The following is a 23,462-nucleotide window of genomic DNA, read 5'->3' as shown; positions in this document are numbered from 1 at the left end:
AATACATTAAAAAATCAAAACAACATAAAAACAAAAATGTTACAGCACATACACAGACTGCACATACAAAAAAAAAAAACCTAAAATTTGTCTGGTCCTGGACAAGAAATTGGGCCGGTACGGAAGTGGTTAAGTAAATGCACTGAAGTTGCATTGTTTTTCAGCCTGGAGGTTTGCTTTGTGATTCCAGGACACGAAAGAGCGGTCATAAATTCTACTTACGGAGGCACGATGTATGGACCGTGTAATGTGTAGTGGAGGTGTGGATCCATTGTGCCTAAGGGGTACTGGGAGAGGCGGCTACTGACCAGGGATCAAACTGACTCTGACTCTGGTACGAGGTATCAGAGGATACAGGCAGAGTGATATTTGGGAACAAGCTGGAGATCAGTGGCAGGCAGCAGATGAGGATGATGATGATTAAAAAAAAAAGTTGTAGACAAAGCATTGGGCCAGGGAGGGTGGTAGCTGTCAGCTGTGGCCTGTTGTGGAGCTGGCGCTGCCCTCCTGGCTCTGCGCTGCTGGTGGTCCCAGGCACAGGTCACAACATGCAGACATAAGGAGTGTGTTTACCCTGTTTTAGGCCGCAGGAGTTTCAGGTCTGCAAGGAACCTCAGCTGAGGCGTCCCTGTCATTCCAACAGGTTATTAAATCTATGATATAAGAGGTTAGATGTTCCCTTAAGAGTAAATGTGGCAAGAAAAAGACCAATTCATGACTCTTCTTCTCAGGGGAAATCTTTTCAATGCGAAAGTGGAGAATTATCTGACGCCTCTTCTGTATCTGATTTTAGAAGAAAGAGGATAGTTTTGCTTTCTGGTAGAGTACAAGTTGCTGAAAGCGACTATGGGGATTGAGGACTATAGACCCTTCCGTTCTATGCAGGACATTACATTTGGATGTTCATTAAAGGAGACACTTTCTGGTCCATAAAAACACTTAAGAGTAGCTTGTTGTGAGGCTTAAAAAAGGGTGCCTAGCACGAAACAGACGTTGCCTAGCCGTTCTATGTGCAGTCTCTCTGTCCCATATCTTCCATATGTTTTTATCCAGGACTGAATAAAGGCTATTTTAGAAAAACTACACCTTGGTGAGTGCTCCCCTTTCTTCTCCATTACAAGTCCATATACTGTTATGTTTTTTTTCCATGGGCGTGAGCACCACTTTTTGTGAGCGTTATAAAATTGCAACTCCTGTGGTGTGTTGTTGTTCTTTTGTTTTTGAGCACACTTATATACATAAATAGGTTGTATCAGTACCACCTTACTTTTTCTTTGCTATCTATACTTAAAATTATACACTGTTCGTGTCTGTCAGTGACCAAACTTACAAAATCAGTAAGGGATGAAATTATATATATACTGTGAAGGAAATAATTATGTATTTGTGTGTGCATATAAGTTTTAGGAAAAATAAATAAAAACAGTATCAAGTAAGGGGCTCTATCAGCAAAATTATGCTGATAGAGCCTCACAAATGGGTGAATAGCCTTTAAAAAAGGCTATTCAGGCACTGCTAAAGTTATATTAAACGCTGGAAGAGGAGGCGTGGCTTAAGATGACGTCGGACCTTGAATGCCCGCCCACCGTGTACGATAGATAAGTTTAACATATTCTTTTTTTAGGGTTTTATTTTCAAACGGGGGGTAGTTTAACATAACTTTAGCGGTGTCTGAATAGCCCAATATTCACGCATATGTGGGGCTCTATCAGCATGATTTTGCTGACAGAGCCCCTTTTATGTGATTTATTTATTTTTATTTTTTAAATATGAAAATGTTTCTTTATTTGATAAGAATGGAAACCCATAACATCAAGTACAATGAACAATGCCTCAAAGCATGGTGTGATCCCACATAAGGCACTACAGTGAATATTACAAGGCGAAAATACAGAAAGTCCTCAGTATGCAAATATGGTGGTAACTGCACCACAATAAACTGTCTACCATTCACGGCATCATAGTACTCATGTGAGATGACTACAAACAATACAAGTTAAAGACAAACAAGACAGTCCAGAAAAAAAGTAATGAGGCCACTTAGCAAACTAACAAGATACTAATGGCAGACTGGGGAGGGAAGGAGGGGAGATATGGATGAGAAAGAAGGAGGAGGAGGAGGAGAAGCTGAGAGTTAGTGGTGTTAATGCAGGTTGAGGAATAAAGTATGGTAGAAGGGTCCAACTTCACACGAGTGGGATCTAGAGCGAGTTGATTTGTAGCCACTTTGCCCATGTTTCAAGAAATTTAGGATGTGTTCTCCTCGTCCAACTCAGTAGCTCCTCAAAATGGGCTATTTGATGCACTTTAGCCTCCCATTCCTTTAGAGAAGAGGACGAGGTTTGTAGCCAATGTACCAGTATAATCAGTTTACCAACCTCTAATAAACATAAAAAATCTCGATGAAGTTGATAATGTGTCAAATGTAAAGCTAAGGAGATCATAGCAGGTGTCACTGCAAACCTAGAAGAGGAGACCTGTCGTATACAGTCTTGTACATAATTCCGAAAAGTAGGGCTGGACAGGACCACCAGATGTGTAGGTTCCAGGTGCAGAATGACAGTGCCAGCAAGATTTGTTAAATGTAAGCTTCCTATTGAACAGCCAATCAGGAGTTCTGTGCTATCTAGACCGAGATTATAGTAATTCTCTTGTACATGGAGACAGGAGAAAAAGCCATGAGAATAGTGTACAATGATTTTGGTTTTCTTCCAAAAACGAATAAGAATTTGATAGGTGAGTGGTACCCTAACAAAAAGGAAGTATTAAAATTACTTCTTTATTTAGACATATTTAGAAGAAGTACCCTACCCAAAGAACATTATTTAATAATAACAACAACTCCCCAAAACAAAATAGATTGTGAGAAAAACAAGAAAGGTATCTAGAGGTTTGGTTAATTATTCTAGACAGCTATAAATCAAGTTGTATTTATATGCAGTTTCCACTAAATATTAAGTCATCGTACGTCATCGCACCTGCATTCTGAAGGAGGAGGACATGTGGCGGTAAGTATAAGTGTTGGGGGGTAGGTAGGTGTATGTGTGTATGTTTACTGAAGAGCGTATAATACTGTGTGTGTGTGTGGGGGGCGTACTGAGGAGAATATATTACTGTGGGGGGAGCTACTGTGGAGCATATAATCTTACATTTTTTTTCAACTATATTTTGGTCCTCCTATGGTATGAGGGACACTGAACTAGCCCCCTGTTTGAAAAGTTTGAGGAGCCCTGATCTAGGCTAACTTTGTGCTGCATAACCTTTAGATGCAGTTAGTAAATATACCCCCCGTGTGTGACAATGTCCTTTTGCTCTCTTCTTTTTCAGAGTGCTACCTTGAAGAGACCAGTTCTGCCTACTGAATTTGGTGCAAAAGTGCCGACCACTGTTCGACAGCGTTACCTGAACCTGTTCATTGATGAGTGCCTGAAATCCTGTCAGTCGCAAGAGGAAGCATTTAACAAGGTAAACGATAAAACTTTTAGTTGCCACCAAGGGATTTGCACAGTCCTCTGTGTTTGTGTGATTTTGATAGGGTTCAGGACCTGAGCCCACACCATTGGCTTCAGGCGTTGGCTTTAAATTACAGTAACACCCTACTACAAATGCCTGGGTTCGAATTATCTCTGCACAGAGAGAAGGGATTAATGGATGGAAGGTGGTAGATGAGGATGGGCAGAGGAAAATGGACTGTTGCACAGGTGATGTATTTGAGTGTGGAAAGTCGCAGTGGTAGCACACAGGAAATAGCGCTCAGGACAGTATAGTGATTGCTCTGCTTGCAAATCGCAATGGGAGTAGAGCAGTGACCATTATTTTACACTGCCCTGCACAACTGCAATTGGTCGGTATGTACAGACTGACAAACTGCAGCGATCCTCAACAGTGATTGGTGCTGCCGCCAGGTCACTCATTGGATCTGTGCCAATAAGCTGCTATTGGCCGATTTTGAGTCGATGACACTGAGGGCTGTTAACGCAAAAGGACGTAATAGTACATCTGGGCATTAAGTACCAGGTACCCAGGATTTAATAGTTCATCCATGGTTGTTAAGGGGTTACTGTAGAGCCTTATTGATTTTTATTTTTCTCCTGGAATAGAAATGTTTATCACGGTGCCATATTTTTTATGTGATTCAATATTTCAACAAAGATGAAATTTTGTGTTTTACTATATGTAGATGTTCTGCTTCTAAATTTAGAATTTTCCATCCCTCCCCATCCATCCATAAATAAATAAATAAGTGTTTTGTCTTTTTTCATTTTATGATTTCACCCACCCTCCTGTCTCCACTTTCTGGTTTTCAGCTCTTCTTGTGGGGAGATGGACTGATTAAACTTGTCAGGGCTCAAAAGCTACAAACAGTATATAGAAAGGAAGAAAAGACAATACATATGGCCAGACAGGGCACAGTTATCAGCCCGGTCTGTAACCTTGGCAACCAAATAAAGAAAAATAGCAAACAGCCCTGACTGAGATGTGGTCTGAAATTAAATGGAATAAAAAAGTAAAGATCACTTACTCTGGAGCAGACTGTTGTAGAGATGAGGCAGATATGATGCCGGTGAGGCTCACGTAATGCACGGGAAGCCCCTCGATAGAAGCAGGTAACGTAGACAAAAAGAACAGGATTCCCAACAATGTGTCACTCAATAAAAATGAAACTTAACTTTTATTGAAGATGGTTCACATCCTTATAAAAAAAAAAAAAAAAACATCCACGTAGATAACTTAAGTGGTCCTAGAGAAAGCCTACGCGTTTCGGGGCGAATGCGGCCCCCTTAGTCATGGCTAGTAGTAAGTTAAAAGCAGTGAGTATATACAGTATAACAAACTAAAACACAATGAAGGGAGGACACTTCCGTCTACGTACGGACGGACATCATAATTAAGTAACAATGTGTAAAAGATGTTTTTCAGACACAAAGAGAAAAGGAAGAAAACATATTAAAAAGTGTAAATTGTTGTAGCAAAAAACCTGTGTACCTGGCATAAAGAATTAATAAAGATTATACACAAGGTATGTAAGATGTGTTTTTTTTATTCAAGGATATGAATAGAATAAGGTGTAATGAAAAGTAGGGGGTATGAGGGCAAAGTGACCAAAGCATGATTCCCTTATGAAAGATGGCGTCTCAGAGGAAAGTACGCATGCGTGGAGAAATAAGTTTCTAAAATGGAATTCCCTTATTAACGATAGTGGAACTGGATATGTACGCATGCGTAGTGTAGCCTGCATAGACATAGTTGTCTGAGCTCACGCATGCGTACACAACAGAAGACATCTATATAGCGGAAGATGCTGGCATGAAAAAGGAGGGAAGAACAACATCACAAGGTAAGTATCCAGTTACAAGGTTGTTGGATAGGGATGTAAAAATATGGATAGCTGAAATAAAGGGGAATATATATTAATAGAAATATCCCCTTTATGGATATTTTGAAAATGTTTAGCTACACCCGTGGTGTGTAAAGAGTGGATGTTTGTACAGCTATATAGGTGTTCAGATATGCGAGTTTTTAACATTCTTCTTGTGCTCCCTATGTATTGTAGATTACACTGGGTACAAACAATCATGTAAACTACATACTCTGAGCGGCAGTTTATGTATGATTTGATGTCATAAATATATCCACACATTCTGTCAGCGAATGTACATGTTTTTATTGCATATTTGCATTGTTGACATCTTGAGTGGCTGCACTCAAAAAAAACCTTTTATATTTAAGCATGTTTGTGAACGTGTATCTGATGCAAAGAAACTGGGAGAAAGCCAGCCACCCAGTGTTTTACCACGTCGTGCTATAAATTGGCATCCATCCTCTAAGATATTAGATAAGATGATATAAAATCATAACACACATGTATAATTTTTTTTTCTTTTAAAGCAGCTTTTGTCTGGCAGGTCATTACAATTACAGCGAATATTTATAATATACTAGCTTTTACCCGCGATTTCGTCTGTGGTGATTTGAGAATTGGGCGGACACAGACGTGTGAAACTGTAAAAGTGCTTTAAAAAGTTTGGTGGGCTAGTAAATGTGATGTGTTGTATTGTGTATGTAGTTATATAGTGGAAAGCTACACTCACCGGCCACTTTATTAGGTACACCATGCTAGTAACGGGTTGGACCCCCTTTTGCCTTCAGAACTGCCTCAATTCTTCGTGGCATAGACTCAACAAGGTGCTGGAAGCATTCCTCAGAGATTTTGGTCCATATTGACATGATGGCATCACACAGTTGCCGCAGATTTGTCGGCTGCACATCCATGATGCGAATCTCCCGTTCCACCACATCCCAAAGATGCTCTATTGGATTGAGATCTGGTGACTGTGGAGGCCATTGGAGTACAGTGAACTGATTGTCATGTTCAGGAAACCAGTCTGAGATGATTCCAGCTTTATGACATGGCGCATTATCCTGCTGAAAGTAGCCATCAGATGTTGGGTACATTGTGGTCATAAAGGGATGGACATGGTCAGCAACAATACTCAGGTAGGCTTTGGCGTTGCAACGATGCTCAATTGGTACCAAGGGGCCCAAAGAGTGCCAAGAAAATATTCCCCACACCATGACACCACCACCACCAGCCTGAACCGTTGATACAAGGCAGGATGGATCCATGCTTTCATGTTGTTGACGCCAAATTCTGACCCTACCATCCGAATGTCGCAGCAGAAATCGAGACTCATCAGACCAGGCAACGTTTTTCCAATCTTCAATTGTCCAATTTGGATGAGCTTGTGCAAATTGTAGCCTCAGTTTCCTGTTCTTAGCTGAAAGGAGTGGCACCCGGTGTGGTCTTCTGCTGCTGTAGCCCATCTGCCTCAAAGTTCGACGTACTGTGCGTTCAGAGATGCTCTTCTGGCTACCTTGGTTGTAACGGGTGGCTATTTGAGTCACTGTTGCCTTTCTATCAGCTCGAACCAGTCTGGCCATTCTCCTCTGACCTCTGGCATCAACAACGCATTTCCGCCCACAGAACTGCCGCTCACTGGATGTTTTTTTCTTTTTCGGACCATTCTCTGTAAACCCTAGAGATGGTTGTGCGTGAAAATCCCAGTAGATCAGCAGTTTCTGAAATACTCAGACCAGCCCTTCTGGCACCAACAACCATGCCACGTTCAAAGGCACTCAAATCACCTTTCTTCCCAATACTGATGCTCGGTTTGAACTGCAGGAGATTGTCTTGACCATGTCTACATGCCTAAATGCACTGAGTTGCCGCCATGTGATTGGCTGATTAGAAATTAAGTGTTAACGAGCAGTTGGACAGGTGTACCTAATAAAGTGGCCGGTGAGTGTATATGTAAATGTGAGTGAGTAGAGTGAGGGCTACTCCTGAGGTGACAGTAAGGAGTGTGCAGGCAGGTTGAGGCAGGAAATGCCAGGCAGTGTGTGTGTGAGTCTATAGCTGGGGCTAGGAGTCCTGCTTTTGTGAGTCTCCTGCTAGAAAGCCATGTTGTTTAGTGGCACCAAAAGTAGCCTGTGACTCAATCCTAAGGGAAAACTATGTTTGTGGAAAATTGCACGCAAATCCGTCCACACTTATAATATTAGTAGGATTTATATTTTATTTATTATAAAATATATATAATTTTTTTTTTTATGTTCTACCTCTTTTACAAATTAAAATGTTACTTTATGAAAATTATTTTCCTGGGGTCACTGTATTCTAAAGCCAATAACTTTTTACTGTATGGTTGACTAAGATATCTTAGGACTTTTTTTTTTTTTTATTTATTGCTACCAATGTTTGATATGTATGACTTTTATCACTTTTTCCAAAAATAATAAACAATAAAAAGCAAAGTGATCAAAATATGCTAATTTGCGCATTGAAGTACATGGGGGATACCTAACGTTTTTTTTTTTGTTTGTTTTATGTAAAGATGGATTTTTTTTTAACTTTTAAAATTTATTTTTGTGTATTTTTTTTTACTATGTGGGGGGTTTTTTTTGTTTACTTTTTTCAGATTTCAGCTTGTAACTCAGGTCCCCTGTTCTGTGTCCTGTAAGACATAGTATTATGGCTGGGAAGGTGGCCAGTCTTGCTCCTGGACCCAGTGGATCTCAAAAAACGCATGTGTTTTTGAAAATTGCAACATGTCAATTATACCTGCAGAAACACTAGCGTTTTCTGTACAGTTATAATAGGGGCAGAAAGTTCATAGAGGAAAACTCTGCAGACTTTCTGTGCTTCAGGAAAAACCGTGATGTTTTTCATCCGCAGATTGTCCTTCAGCGATTTTTGGCTTCAGCTTGCTACTTGGGGCCTTCTCCTTAAGGACTAAATTGGGATGTATGGAATTAAAGCCAAAGAATATTAATGTTCATTTATAGCACAATGGGGCAGATTTGTTAAGACTGGTGTTCCATATGCCAGTCATGGTGAAGGCCCTGCCTGGCCCAGGGAATGTGAGATACATGAAGAGACTGCGACTTTTTCACAAATCAGAACATCCCTGTGCCAGAATGAAAATTTATGCCAGTTAGTAACAGGAGTAGATAACCAGATAACTGGTGTGAGTTAGAAATCAATTTGTAAAGTGCTGCTGGCGCTATATAAATAACATGTACTATAAGTATTTAGAATAACCACAATAATCTGTCTGTCCGAGGTGTTTCCACTCCACCCACATTGTGGGGTTGTAGCGCACATTTCATGCAAGAAAGGGTCTTGCGCATAATACAAATCACAATATCCTCAGTCTATACCAGTTTTCTGGTGTAGTGTAATTTATAAATCTGCCCAATGTTCTCTGTATTTTACAGGCTCTAGAAGAGGAAAAGATTGTTTACAATCGGAGCAGCAGTCGTAACATTTATCTTAATGTGGCAGTCAACACACTGAAGAAACTGAGAAGTCAAGGATCACAGAAAAAAGCTGTTTCTCCAGGTTTGTACATAGAACATATTTTAAAGGGGTTTTCTGGGATGTACAAAACTTATTCCTATTGAACATACAAAGTAAAAATGAACTAAATATTTTCAGTAGTTTGTCACATAACTGACTGCATAATGGCCCAAAATATAAATCGGTGACTAGGTTTAAGACCTTTTAATAGCAAAGACCATTTTCAAGTAATATTAGCGGCGCTGCAGTTTTCTGGAACCACTACTGTACAGTGGATAAGGCTGCTGCGAGGCTTCTATTACTTAAATGCCTACCTACCCTCACTTTTGTCTGCATTTTACACAGCCCATATTCCATACATAATTGAGGCAGGAACAGCTCTCAATACAGAAGCAAAGGGAAGAATAAAGAGATGCAGGAATTCTCAAAGGAGACAAAATTTGTTAATAAAGTATACTACGAAATTTATCAGTGACACGAATACTAACAGAAAATCCAAAGTTGCCCGAAAGTTTAGTTACAATTTCAGTGTTTTGTACTTTGTGACATGTCCTCTTTAAGCATTTATTTATGAACCGCAAGCTAAAAAGGTAGTGCCAGGGCCACACGGTGGCTCAGTGGTTAGCACTGCAGCCTTGCAGTGCTGGAGTCCTGGTGTTCAAATCCTGCCAAGGGCATAAAACCATCTGCAAGGAGTTTGTATGTTCTTCCCGTGTTTGCATGGATTTCCATCCCATATTCCAAAAAAGACATACTGATAGGGAAAAAATGTACATTGTGAGCTCTATGTGGGGCTCACAATCTACATTTAAAAAAATAGTGCCAGGTCTAAACTTACTTTCAGCAAAAAAATACCGGTGACTACAAACCATTGAAGCAATGCCGAGAATCTGCTTATATGTCTGGAAGTGTGCAGGGGACAGGTCTGATTTGCAAAATCTTCCTACAGACAGCAGAGGCTGTGAATGTCATTTCGCAGCTAAAAAGGAATGGGGAATTGCCTGGAAGGCAATTTCATGAGAGACGCAGAGCACTTGTTGTTTTCTGTAAGCAAATATCATCTACCTTGTGGGAGAACTTATCCATCAGAAAATTATTATCGTTCTACTGCTTCTTCATTTGTGTACAAAGGTATTCCTCTGCCCCTATTATATATTATTTGTTCTTGAAGTAGGTGTTAATCTTTTATTTTCTGAGAAATTGAAAGGTTTTTACTCGGTGCTCCATTAGGGAAAACCCAAAGCACGGTCAAACTGCAACAGAGTTCTTTACTTCAAGCACAAATATCAGTTAGGACAAACAGGGGCTTGGTTTAACATGCAGTGTTTCTGTATAGTATTTTTATCTTATCTGTGTAGGACAGTTTACAATGTGGGTGTGGCTGACCTAGCATCAATACAATGCTGCTGAGGCATTCTCCCTTTGGTGTACTTGCTCAATTTATTTTAAAACGAGAGAAAACAGCAGTTGAATATATTAGGTTGAATGTCCTGTGGGTTACATTAGCCATCAGTCATAGTGCTGTATAGCACCAACATATTCAGCAGCACTTTACAAATCAGAGGACACATGAACAGACAATATGAGACATTACAATGTGGCAAAGAAATACAAAAGGTAAGAGCTTGATAAAATGGCCAAGCCATCTTTCAATAGTAAATGAAACTGAAGCTATATGAGCCCGCCGGTATCTGTGAATAAACAGATACTAAGTGCAAGGCGTGCAGTGTAACTTCTAGATGGAGAGGACAGAATCTAAGGAACGGAGGAGGAAGGCTAGAATGAGATAAAAAATGTTACTTGTTCTTCACCTCCACACACTACACTGTGACCAAGTCATGTGATAAGCCTGACCACAGAGATGTCATTTTAGGGTAATTTTGAAGCTGCTATAGTAGAGACAGGCACTGGTGTTCTGTAGTAGTGCAGGGGTGATGTTATGGGATAAGTATATAGCCTGGTGTTGTATTGCAGTTCAGTGGGTGTGATATTGCTTTAATATTTATTTCCATGCCTGCCCTTAGCTATCATTGGTTCTGATTAGAGATGAGCGAACACTAAAATGTTCGAGGTTCGAAATCCAATTCGAACAGCCACTCACTGTTCGACTGTTCGAACGGGTTTCGAACCCCATTATAGTCTATGGGGAACATATACTCGTTAAGGGGGAAACCCAAATCTGTCTCAGGAAGGTCACCAAGTCAACTCTGACACCACAGGAAATGATGACGACACCCTGGAATGACACTGGGACAGCAGGGGAAGCATGTCTGGGGGCATCTAACACACTCAAGTCCCTGTATTACCCCACTATCACAGCCTAACAACTACACACTTTACACACTCAATACCACCTCTCAGACAGTGGAAAAACACCTTGAAACGTGTATTTGGCCCTTGGAGTTAGGAGCACAGACATAGACTTTCATGTTGGTGTGCTTTACACAGGTAGGCACGAAAATGAAGGCTCTATCCAGTAGGTGTTCATTTTTTATCAAAGTGAGCCAGTCAGCACTCTCAGCTGACAGACGGGTGCGCTTGTCGGTGATGATGCCACCAGCTGCACTGAAGACCCTCTCAGATAGGACGCTGGCGGCAGGACAGGACAGCACCTCCAAGGCATATAGGGCAAGTTCAAGCCACAGGTCCAACTTCGACACCCAATACGTGTAGGGCGCAGAGGGATCGGAGAGGACAGGGCTGTGGTCGGAAAGGTATTCCCGCAACATGCGCCTATACTTCTCATGCCTGGTGACACTAGGACCCTCAGTGGCGGTACTTTGTCGAGGGGGTGCCATCAAGGTGTCCCAGACCTTAGACAGTGTGCCCCTTGTTTGTGTGGACCGGGGAGCACTTGGTCGCCTCTTGGAGGAACTGCCCTCTCTGCCGCCAACGTCACTTGCTGGAAACATCTCCATCATATTCTGCACCAATTGCTTGTGGCAAGCATTGAGCGATTGGCCCTCCCCTCTACCGGAATAAAAGATGAGATGTTGTTTTTATACCGGGGGTCAAGGATAGCAAAGATCCAGTACTGGTTGTCCTCTATTATTTTGACAATACGCTTGTCAGTTGTAAAGCACCCCAACATGAAGTCGGCCATGCGTGCCACAGTGTTAGTTGGTATGACTCCTCTGGCCCCACCGGAAAGTTCAATCTCCATTTCCTCCTCATCCTCGCTTTCTACCCATCTGCGCTGCAACAATGGGACGATTCGAAGTTGCCCGGTAGCCTCCTGTATCACCATCACATCATCTGACAGGTCTTCATCCTCCTCTTCCTCCATTAAACGCGGTGAAGCAGACAGATGTGTGGACCTACTCTCCAGCTGTGACGGATCTGCTGCTATCCCTGACTCCTCTGTGTGATCTGAGTTATCCCTGATGTCAATGAGGGATTCTCTCAGCACACACGAGCGGGATTGTAAGGCTCACCATCGCATCTTCAGAGCTCACCCTTTTTGTGACATACTAAGGGTGTTTGAGGAGTCCACAAAGGTCTCTCATCCATGGCCACTCATGGCTGAGAAACTGAGGCAGCTGACTTTGTGGCACCCTAGGGTTTTGTAGCTGGTATTCCATCAAAGGTCTCTGCTGCTCAACCACTCTACTCAACATCTGATAAGTTGAGTTCCAGCGTGTGGGGACGTCGCACAAAAGCCCGTGTTGTGGTACATGCAGGCGTTGCTGGAGTGTTTTTAAGATAGCAGCGGCTACTGTCGACATGCACCGCACTTTCACCAGTAGCTCCGGCACATTTGGGTAGCTCTTTAAAAAACGTTGCACCACTAGGTTAAAGACGTGGGCCAGGCATGGAACGTGTTGGAGTCCGGCAAGCTCCAGAGCTGCTACCAGGTTCCGGCCGTTATCTCAAACGACCATGCCTGGGCCCAGGTGCAGTGGCGGAGGAGGAGGGTGTTGTTTCCGTGTCCCTGCCAGGAACGTTAGGTGGGGAGACGAGGTACACCGGCCCAGTTTGGGAAGCAGTCCCAGCCTCAACTACATTCACCCAGTGTGCCGTAAGTGAAATGTAGCGTCTCTATCCGCATGCACTTGTCCACGCGTCGGTGGTCAAGTGGACCTTTGTGCAAAGCACGGAACTAAGGGCCCGCCTGATGTTGAGTGACACGTGCTGGTGCAAGGCGGGGACGGCACACCGGGAGAAGTAGGGACGGCATAACGAGGTGCCCTGGCTCGTCCTCTGGAGTGCATCGTCAGCACTGTGAGCAGTGGGGGAGGGAGTGGCGTCAACGGCGGGCGACGTTTGTCCTGCGGTTGCTCTCTGCCACGGACTCCAGTGCTTGGATTCCAAATGACGGCGCATTGAAGTGGTGGACAGATTGCTCTTCTCAGAGCCCCTACTCAATTTCGAGAGGCAAATTGTGCAAACAACACTATATTTGTCCTCGGCGCATACCTTGAAAAAACTCCACACCTTCGAGAAACGTGCCCTCGAGGTGGGAATTTTTCTGGGCTGGGTACAAAAGGGAACATCTTGGGAGATTCCGGGTGTGGCCTGGCTTTGGCGAAGCAGCTGACCTCTGCCTCTAGCTTCCCTTTTTGGTGCTGCACCTGCCTCAACATCGACACTACTTTCCCCGCTTGACATCCCCCCTGTCCAGGTCGGGTCAGTGTCCTTGTCGTCCACCACCTTCTCACCTCCTACTCCTGCACAACGCTCATGGCAACTGGCTGCTCTGACGGCAACTGTGTCTCATCATCGTCGATGAGGGTGGGTTGCTGGTCATCCGCCACCAAATCGACAGGAGATGGAGGAGGCTCCAGTGTTTGAGCATCTGGACACAGATACTCGTCTGGTAGCTCCGTGGAATCGCAAAATGGAGGGGCAGGTTGAGGGGCAGTGAAAGGACCGGAGAACAGCTCCGGGGAGCTGGGAAAGTTGGGGTTATTGCTCTGGGAAGATTGGGAGTTTTGGGAGGAAGGAGGACAAGACTGTTGGGTAGGAGGAGGAGAGGAGGTAGAGGCTGACTGGCTGGTGGACAATGTGCTGTAAGCATTATCCTACCGCTATTGCAAGACCTGTTCCTGGTTCTCGGGCCTAGTAAGGTTTGTACCCTGCAGCCTAGTTAATGTGGCAAGCAACCCTGGGACTGTGGAGAAGCGCAATTCTTGCTGCCCCACAGGAGTAGGCACAGGATGCCCTGTGGCTTCACCGCTAACTTGCTCCCCAGAAGCATTCCTCCGACCTCGTCCACGTCCCTTCCCGGGAGCCCTGCGCGTTTTAATATGGTTTGCTGGCTTAAACACACTAAGAACCTGGGTGTATATGCCAATACCAAGAAATTAAGGGTGTATGTAGGCCCCAATTTATTTGGTGAAATTAACACTCAGAACCTGGGTGAATATGCCAATAGCAAGAAATGAGGGTGGTATGCAGGCCCCGAGTTCTTAGGGGAATTTACGCTCAGAACCTGGCACTATATTCCAATAGCAACAAATGAGGGTGGTATGAAGGCCCCAATTTCTTAGGGGAATTTACACTCAGAACCTGGCACTATATGCCAATAGCAACAAATGAAGGGTGTATGTAGCCCCAATTTTATTCTTGGGGGATTACACACAGTGTATTCCAGTTAGTTTCAGGGGTGGGGGTGCACACTGTTGGAACGTGGATTGGGGGTATATAGGGTATATGGGAATACACTTTCAGTGTATCCCACTCAGTATCATCCACACTGCGGAAAGATGGGTTGCGCAAATACAGCCTGTCAATCCCACGTTAGTGTGATAGACACTGACAAGCTTCTCCCTGGAATGTAGCTCTTAAAAGAGCTGTTGGTTCTCTTCTCCTTCCTATCCTATCCTATCCCTGCCTACGAGAATCTAATCCCTATGTCAATGGCCGCAGACCTCCGTCTGTGACCAAGTGAAAGCTCAGAATGACGCGAAGCTGGGCGGCACTGTTTTTATCAATCAGAGGTCACATGTTTTCGGCAGCCAATGGCATTTTCCTATTTTTTTCAAGGTCCCTGTTGTCATAGTTCCTGTCTCACCTCCCTTGCGCTGTTATTGGAGCAAAAAGAGCGCCAGGGAAGGTGGGAGGGGAATTGAGTTTTCAGTCACTTTACTATGCGGTGTTCGATTCGAACACCGTGAACAGTTAGATATCCGATCGAACATGTGTTCGATAGAACACTGTTCGCTCATCTCTAGTTCTGATATGTAAATGTATTTTGCATGTTGATGCTAGGTTCACATCTGCTCCAGACTGTCTGTAGTTCGGTTCTGCCAGGGGACCTATAATGAGGTTTGCTGGGTGTCCATCACTTTCAGGACTCTTCTCTTTGATTTCTGGAGTTTCTGTCTCCAGTGCAGATCTGAACTTAGCCTAATATTGCGCTCAGGTGTTTTTTTTTTTATTTTTTAACTTTTGTTTACATTTTTTAAATTAACTTATGCATAGTATTAGAGCTGTTTGGGGATGTACTATGTAGATTTTTCTTTTACAGAGGTTGTTAACAAGAAAGCAGTATCCCATGAATCTATGCTTGGTGGAAAGCTGGCAGCCAAGACCAGTTTCTCTGTGCAACGTACTATTCATCAAGATGAAGAATTGACAGGTATTAAACTGACATTTTTTTTGTTTTCACTGTAGAATGTATATATCGGTGTGATGATGACTGGTAATAATGGGAAAGAATCACATCAAGCTCAGATTTAAGACAGGAGTTGTCTAGTTTCAACAAATAAATATTCTTATTTGTATAATGAAAAGTTATTCACTTTTCCAGAATACTTACCACATCACTTCCTCATGGGTTTTCTAGATCTGTTTGCTTTTCTTTTGTTTCCTTCTAGTGGATGGACACACAGGTGCAAGACTTGTTACAGCTGCAACACACTAGATATCTGCCCGGTAAAGAGCTGTACACTTGTGTGTCCATCACATGTCCATGGACTGATTCTTATCTCCGGGATATAAGTAGAATGAATGACAGCAAAAAAAATCTAGGAAAGCGTGAGCAATTGTTTTACTATACTAACAACAATGGAGGTTTATTGAAACTGGTTTACCCATAACCAATGCCCTCAAGAGCATGGCGAGTGAGCAACAGTGCCGTGCCCTGCATTTAAACATTGCCAGGAACTGCAGATTTGGCTGCCAAGAGGCACTGTAAGCTGTGGCAATGGACAAAGAGCGGAAGCAATTCTGCTCCTACTGAAGTAATAGGAGTGGAGCTGTAATTGCTTTGTGCCAACACTATACCATGGACAGCTGCTGTTTGCTGTATTTTATAGTCATGCCATAGGAGCTGCTTCCATGCTACCTACAGTGCTATAGTTTCCAGTGCTAAGGGGCAGTCAGATCATGCGGAGTTCAGGTGTCACACTCCTTTTAAAAGCACAGGTAATCAGTCTAGAGCTATAAAATCCCTTTAACATCTTTGTGACATGAGCCAAAATAATGCGGCGTGGCCACCAAGGTCTTGATGGTCACTGCTTTGCTCGCAAATCACACCAGGAGTGACGTGAGCAGGGTAGTTACACAGCTGTCCTCTGTGCTAGTTCAGGCAGTTTACTGTACTATTGCTGTTACCTCATTTGTTTTGTTTTTTTCCATAAAGACCGTACAAATCGAACAAAGTTTATGACTAATGTGATATACAATGTATGACCGAAAACCCCAAAATATTAAAATCACTTTTGTTATTTAAAGCAATCCAAAGTTACTATGTAAAGTGACACACCAGATTTGAAAGCTGCGGCTGTGTCCTTAAGGGGTTAATTTTTTTTCACTCACACACACATAATTTTTTTTTTTTTTTTGGTCCCTTCAAATAAATATTCCAATACTCACATGTACAAACCAGTGTACTCTTTTTACATAGAGGCAGCAATCTACAAAAAATTGAAAAAATATATATTGACACCCGAGGAACTGAAGGAGCACGGTTACCCACTGGTGCACCCTGAGAAGTCTGGACGGGCTATGGTTTTCACTGCAGAGGAAAACAAGAACTCGGACTGTAAGTATTGAAACTTCCAAAAATGGCTGCACATTTTAACTCCTTGGCAAATCCCAGCTGCCAATGCCTCAAGCGTGTGTAAGCACCTCCCAGTCGTAGCTGAGCTCAGATACAACCATCATATTAACACCTGTGTTCAAAGTATACTGCCTGTAATTGACTTCCTGTATACACTGCAATACATGTAGGGGATTTACATGTAGAAGATTGCCGCTTGAAACCCCTAGTGGGACAGCACGCTCCATAGAAATGAATAGATGCACCTGGTACTTCCGCTTTGACGTCGGCTGGCCGCTTAACCCCCCGCGTGCCGGCTACGTCCATTCGTTTCTATGCGAGCGTGCTGTTCGGATCGGCTGATCCGAACAGTACTCGCTCATCTCTAGTCATCACACATTTACATCCACATATGGGGGTTAAGAAACCTCCTAAGGCTGTGTCCTTAAGGGGTTAAACATTAAAATCTACATTTTTTTTTTTCCCCCCCCTAACCATAGCCTCCTGTAAAATATGCTGCCGCTGTGGAGCTGAGTACCTGGTTACGCCGAGTGGAAAGTGTGTGCGCCAAGAGGAGTGTGTTCACCATTGGGGTCGTCTCCGCAGGCAGAGAGGTACTGTCAGTCAATGGGAAGGCACCTGTTCCTTATGAAAAATAACAATGTTTGCAAGTACAATGTAAACTTTTTTTTTTGTGTGTGTCAGTAAAATTTCAGTATTGGTGAAAAGTATGATTTTGAAAAATGTTCTCGTTGTTACATTTGGATGGCCTTTTGATACATCTAGTTGTTATCTTGATGCTAACATTTTTTGGAATGCGTAATTCTTTTGCAATAAGGACATTGACTAGTGTCTCCTATTTCTTTATTCCCAGTTCCTGGTGGGTGGGAGACCCTGTATAGCTGCTGCAGTGGTGCCGTGGGATCAGCTGGCTGTCAAGTATCTAAGGTTAGGCTGATTTTCTTTTATAAAGTTTTCTGCCACTATATGATGGTATGCAAAAGAATAATGGCATTTTAAAGTGCAGTAGCCAAGTGCAGTTCCTCAGCTATCTCCACGACTTCTATTGAAGTGTTTTGGAGCACCATCGACCTCTGCTCATGATCCTTTAGCCCATGGATCGATGATAATTACTTTCCAGTAGGGGTCTGAGCCAGAAAGGGGGTAAGTTACGCACCTTCCAGGACCTATCAGCAAGTGTTTGATATGTGTGATCCCCTGAGTAATCCAATTACATGTTGGCAAAAATGATTGGAAAGCAAGTAGATTCCATAGGGGTAGATCGTGAAGGGGCTTAGTGTGATCCCTTTGGTTAATTTTTAGCAGAGAGGACTAAGCTGGTCTAAGGGCCACTATGGATTGCTGAGGACTACTCAGATGTGGAAGGTGTGATAAAGGGTACAGAAGGACAATAATGGGATGCCAGCCACTTTATTTTCAATAGAAACCCATTTCAAGGGTAAGGCAACATGCCATTAGTGCGTTAGGTGTGTGAGAACAGTGGACGAATTTCTTAACATCAGGGACTCCCATGCCCCCTTCTTTGCGCAGTCTTGTGAGGACAGGGTGCCAGTCCTTCTGGTCCACAGTAGAGGTGCAGGCTGCTTTGTATGGAGGAGATACCTGTTGTAGTACTTTTCTGGTTGAATAGTATTTTGCTCGGGGAGCCCCAACGGTATCTAATGTTATTGTTTCGGAGCGGTTTTGTGATGACTACAAAATCCCTCTTAGCTTGCAACGTAGTTGCAGACAGATTTGGATACAATGAAATGTTGGTATAAGGGTCCAGTAATGTCTGCAAACTCCTTTCGCATGGTAGAAGTGTACTCTGACCAGTGTGTCTGTTGATGAGGCTTTTGATTTAGGTAGGCAAAGGGCACAATCAAGAGTTAAAGGGGTTGTCGAGATGAAAATAGACAACCCCTTTTAATGTTTGAATCAGCTGGGGACAGTGAAAAAATAAATAAAAATACTCGCCTTTCCCCATTTCTCCACTGTCCTCTCACTTGTCCCGGATCTTCTGCTCCAGTGGTGTCTCCTGGGTCTCTTCCATAGGTCCACTGAAGCCACTGACCTCAGCGGTCACGGTTATGTCACGGTTATTTATATAGATATATGCATCCGATGATTGCTATAGATGTGAGGCTGAACATGCTTATTTCATTCACCTATTAAGTTGTGCCCAGCTGTATCCTCATTCTGGTCTGAGGTGCTGGAACTCCTTTGAGGGGTGCTTGACAAGCAGTTGGGTTTGCCTTGCCAAACTTGAAAAGGTGTGGGATACATCCTCAGTGATGCTGTGCAGTGTCTGGGAATTCCATGTCTATTTCTGAGAAGCTTGGCTGCTGTTTGTATAAAGATGGTATTTCTGCATCATAATGTATTGTTCCTTTTTTTGCTGACTGTGTTCAGTGTGTCTTCCCTGCATGCGAACAATATATTTTTGACCAGAAATCTGCACCCTTCTTCGCAGCCCACTGGCTTATTGTTTGTCTTTGCTTTATGTGCCAAATGTTCTGATTAGCTTTGTAATATTAATTCTCAAGAAAGCAATTTTATAAATAAATAAACCTGTTGTCATTCCAGCCTGATTTACTTCTTATAGCAATCCCTGTTGTTCAAAAGTTTTTAGTTGTTTTTTTTTATGTTTTTGTTTTTTTCCCCCCTCTTATGGGAACACTAGAATAACCTGTGTTTTGGGAGGTGTTACTCAATGTTATAGTGGTAATACTTTAGTATATATTCTTTCTTATTAGATCTATTCATATTTTATTTGTGCTTTAGCAACATGTGCAAGATGGTCGTAAGGATAACCTGGATGGCTTTGTTAAGACCTTTGAGAAGTTGAATACACCTGAAGAAAATCCTGGAGTGTTTGCTTTAGACTGTGAAATGGTAAGCGATTTTACTTGGGTTTTAGCAAATTTTTCATTCTTAACAGGCATTTATTTATCTGCTCAGACTCCTATATAAAATAAGTGCTTCAATATTTGCTGTTGGTACAAAAAGCCAAATTTGATTTTTCTCACCTATTTCACTGGGGGACACAGCACCTTGGGTATAGACCTGGTCACTAGGAGGCGGACACTAGGAAACTAAAGTGGTTGGCTCCGCCCACGCAGGCTATACCCTCTCACCGATAGAATGCTCAGGCAGTTTTTTTCCCTAGTGTTGTAGGAGGCAGTCACGACCTGTGTCAGGTCTTTCTGTCTTGCATCGTTTTTATTTTTAATTTTTTTTGCAGGGGGTTGTCAGTGTAATCTGATACACTAGTCATACCCCCTGCGGGTGCAAGCGCTCTATTTACAGAGTGCCCCGCAGTCACCCAGTCTCCTGTTGGTTGCTGCATCGGCGGTTGGAATTCCGGTGACCCCACTTAAGTGCGAGGTATCACCGAGGGGGTGAGTCTGTGACGCCTGAAGATGCCGGACTGGTAAGTAATAAAGGCAGAGGTAAGTATTCTTCTTACCCTACCCCCTCCCCTCCTCTTCCCTCTCTGTCTCCTTACCTTGGGGTCTTGTAGTGTGGAGGGGATGGCCTATTTTTGATTTTTCTGCCCAGCTCTTCCTTTCCTAGCTCCTCGTGGAGCTTCTCATGAGCTCCAGATCTGCGAGGAGTCAGGCGGCAGCGGCTTCTAATCAAGGCCGTGGCTTCACTAGCGTATAGGCTGCAACAGGCCCAGCCGTGCCCCAGCGTTTCCTACCTGTGCAGCCGGCACCACGCGGCGGCCGCGGCTTCTACTGAAGCTGTGGCATCGCCGGCATGCAGGGGCTGGCTTTCCTTCACTTGTCTGGCTTCCCCAGGCGGGCGTTTCTACATGTAGGCCGCGCTGGAACTCGTGGCCTTCCCGGGCTTCCGAGGTGCGCGGGGCTGAGTGCGCGGCTTTTGGTCCTTGCCGCCTCCACTATTTATTTTAAGGCACTTCCGGTCCTGAGGCCTGTGCTTCTATTGCAGTCTCAGTGGGATCCTCTGGGAAGTGTCCGCAGCAGTGGGTGTTGGTCTCCTTCCAGTAGTCCGGTAGGCTACCCCTTGGGGTGTCTTTCTGTGCCAGGTCTTCTCATGAGGAGACTCCTCAGGTCCCTGTGCCCCCCCCGCTGTTGTCACGTGTTATGCATACTCCAGCTGTAAACAAAAGTTTCCTTGCGGGCAGTCTGTCTCTATCTGTTTGCTCTGCAGCTCCGCTCTGCCCTTCCAGGAGCCTCCCGGCCCTTCTCCCTCCCCGGATTGGGCGGTTTACCTGTCCCAGGCTATGGGTAACTTGGCCAGACTTAATCGGTCTATGGCGGTATCCTTGGAACACCTGCCCGCCCAGATTGCGGCTCAATCTGTGGCTGTGGTTAAGGCAATAAAGAGTCTGTCCAGTCCCAGTCCTAGCAGCTGTCCGCGTAAGCGGACTAGGAATTCGTCCTATGGGTCACGATCTTCCTCTCCTTCCCCTGGGCGTTTTCCAGGCAGAGGGTCTATGCACGGCTCCTCCAAGACAGGTGGATCTAAGTCTTCTCCTGTTTATTCTGTTTCTTCTGGGGACGCCTCTAACTCCGATACGAAGTTTCAGTCAGGCACGTTGGTAGCAGCTGCTTACGCAGGAGCTTGTCCGAGCTGTTAGTGATACATTGCAAATAACTGAGGACTCTGGGTCTGGGAGGAGGTCTCTTTTCGCCATAGTCACCATTTGCCCTTAGTTTTTCGTAACCACAGGGCGTTTGACCATATTTTGCAGGAACAGTGGCTTCATCCGGACCGGCCCCTTTCTTCTACCAGGAGGTCAGATGTTTTTTCCTTTTCCTGAACAGTGTGTTTCTAAGTGGACCGACTCTCCTGCGGTTGATTCGGCTATTGCCAGGCGATCTAAGGCTACCATCCTGCATCTAGCTAATGCTGCCTCTCTGAGTGATCCCGCTGATAGGAGACTGGACTCCTTAGCTAAGTTGGCCTTTGCTGTGGATGGTTCTGCTTTGCAGCCTTCTTTTGCTGCGTCCTGGGTTAGCAAGGCTTGTATCGGCTGGGGTAAACAGCTGAGCTCTGGTCTTGCTAATGAATCAGCTCTGCAGGACAATCAGCTCCTGGTGGAGCAGATAATTAATGCTTCTAAATACCTATGTGATGCTTCCCTTGAAGCGGCTCGCTGCTCGGCAAAGGCTGCTGGTAATGTTGTGGTTAATCGTCCGGGGACTCTCGGGTGGGGGGACGTTTGCTTGCCTTCCAGGACATATGGCTCGCCTGGATCGACAACGCCTGGGTTTGGGAGGTGGTCTCGACCGGTTACTCCATAGAATTTTCTGCCCTCCCAGAAGGAAGGTTTTTTTCGTTCTTCTTTACCTTCTTCCCCGTTCGGGCAACCGCTTTTCTCAAGGCGATCTCCAGACTTCAGAAGCAAGGGAGATTCTGCTCGTTTCTCAAAGTTTCCAGGGATTTTATTCCAACCCGTTTACTGTTCCAAAGAAGGATGGTTCCCTCTGTCCCATTCTGGACTTGAAAAGTCTCTGTGTTCTGTGATCGCCTCTATGGAGCCAGGCAAATTCCTTGCGTCAATCGATATCTGAGACGCATATCTCCATATTCCCATTGTTCTGGCCCATCAGCGTTTTCTGCGTTTTGCGGTAGGTTCACAACAGTCGCACTCCCCTTTGGGTTGGCCACCGCTCTGTGGGTGTTCACCAAGGTGATGGCCCCTCTCATGGCTATCCTCCGTTCCCGAGGTGTGGCTGTTATTCCGTACCTGGACGATCTGCTTATCAAGACTGTCTCCAGGACTGACCATCTCTCCAGCTTAAAGATCACGATGGACCTGTTTCGGCGGTTTGGATGGTTCATCAACATGGAAAAATCCTGTATGGTGCCATCTCAGTGGATGGAATTTCTGGGGATGATTTTGGATACCCGTCAGGGCAAAGTGTTTCTTCCAGAATCAAAAATACTGAACCTTCGGCCCAGTGTGTCACGCCTGCAGAGGAGGTCACCATGCACCATCCGGTTCTGCATGCGAGTTCTGGGCCTGATGGTCTCCTCCTTCGAAGTCGTCCCATTTGCTCAGTTCTGCTCAAGGCCTCTTCAGTTGGCGATCCTGGCACGTTGGGACCGTTCTTAGTTCAGCCTGGACCGCCGAATCCTTTTACCTCCTCAGGTCCGTCTTGGACTCCGTTGGTGGCTCTCCTCCCCGGGGTTCTCTCTGGGGAGATCGTTTCTTCCCATCCATTGGCAGGTTGTCACCACCGATGCCAGCCTCTCTGGCTGGGGGGCGGTGTTCAGGGTCTGGACTGTTCAGGGCAGATGGTCTCCGGAGTAAGCTTCGCTCCAGATCAATCTGTTGGAGTTGAGAGCCATTTTTCGGGCTCTGTGTCATTGGACCCCTCTTCTCCGGGGCAGGCCGGTCCGCATTCAGTCGGACAATTCCACGGCCGTTGCTTATCTAAACCATCAGGGCAGGACCAGGAGCCGGGCAGCCTTTCTGTGGAAGTCTCCCACTCTCTGAGGTGGACAGAGTTTCACGTTCCCACCCTCTCAGTGGTCCATATTCCAGGGGTAGACAATTGGGCCACAGACTTCCTCAGCTGGGAGGGTATCGATCCGGGCGAATGGTCCCTCCATCAGGGGGTCTTTCGCCAGCTGTGTGCCAGG

The 23,462-nt window shown here is 44.5% G+C and overlaps 1 protein-coding gene across 3 annotated transcripts in view; it reads left to right on the top strand.

The window, feature by feature from the left end:
• REXO1 (RNA exonuclease 1 homolog) overlaps positions 1-23,462 on the top strand; it is a 70,372-nt gene that overhangs the window by 18,753 nt on the left and 28,157 nt on the right. For 2 of the 3 annotated variants that reach the window (XM_075282914.1, XM_075282896.1), the window contains exons 6-12: positions 3,328-3,465; positions 8,779-8,902; positions 15,330-15,440; positions 16,710-16,847; positions 17,345-17,458; positions 17,719-17,792; positions 19,629-19,739. In XM_075282914.1, the coding sequence (XP_075139015.1) occupies positions 3,328-3,465; positions 8,779-8,902; positions 15,330-15,440; positions 16,710-16,847; positions 17,345-17,458; positions 17,719-17,792; positions 19,629-19,739 (810 nt within the window). The remainder of the gene's footprint in view (positions 1-3,327; positions 3,466-8,778; positions 8,903-15,329; positions 15,441-16,709; positions 16,848-17,344; positions 17,459-17,718; positions 17,793-19,628; positions 19,740-23,462) is intronic. The other variant, XM_075282905.1, reaches the window with a different exon arrangement.

The sequence above is a fragment of the Leptodactylus fuscus genome, chromosome 1 (genome assembly GCF_031893055.1).
Source record: "Leptodactylus fuscus isolate aLepFus1 chromosome 1, aLepFus1.hap2, whole genome shotgun sequence".
Lineage (NCBI taxonomy): Eukaryota > Metazoa > Chordata > Amphibia > Anura > Leptodactylidae > Leptodactylus > Leptodactylus fuscus.
This window is presented reverse-complemented; position numbering and strand designations above follow the sequence as displayed.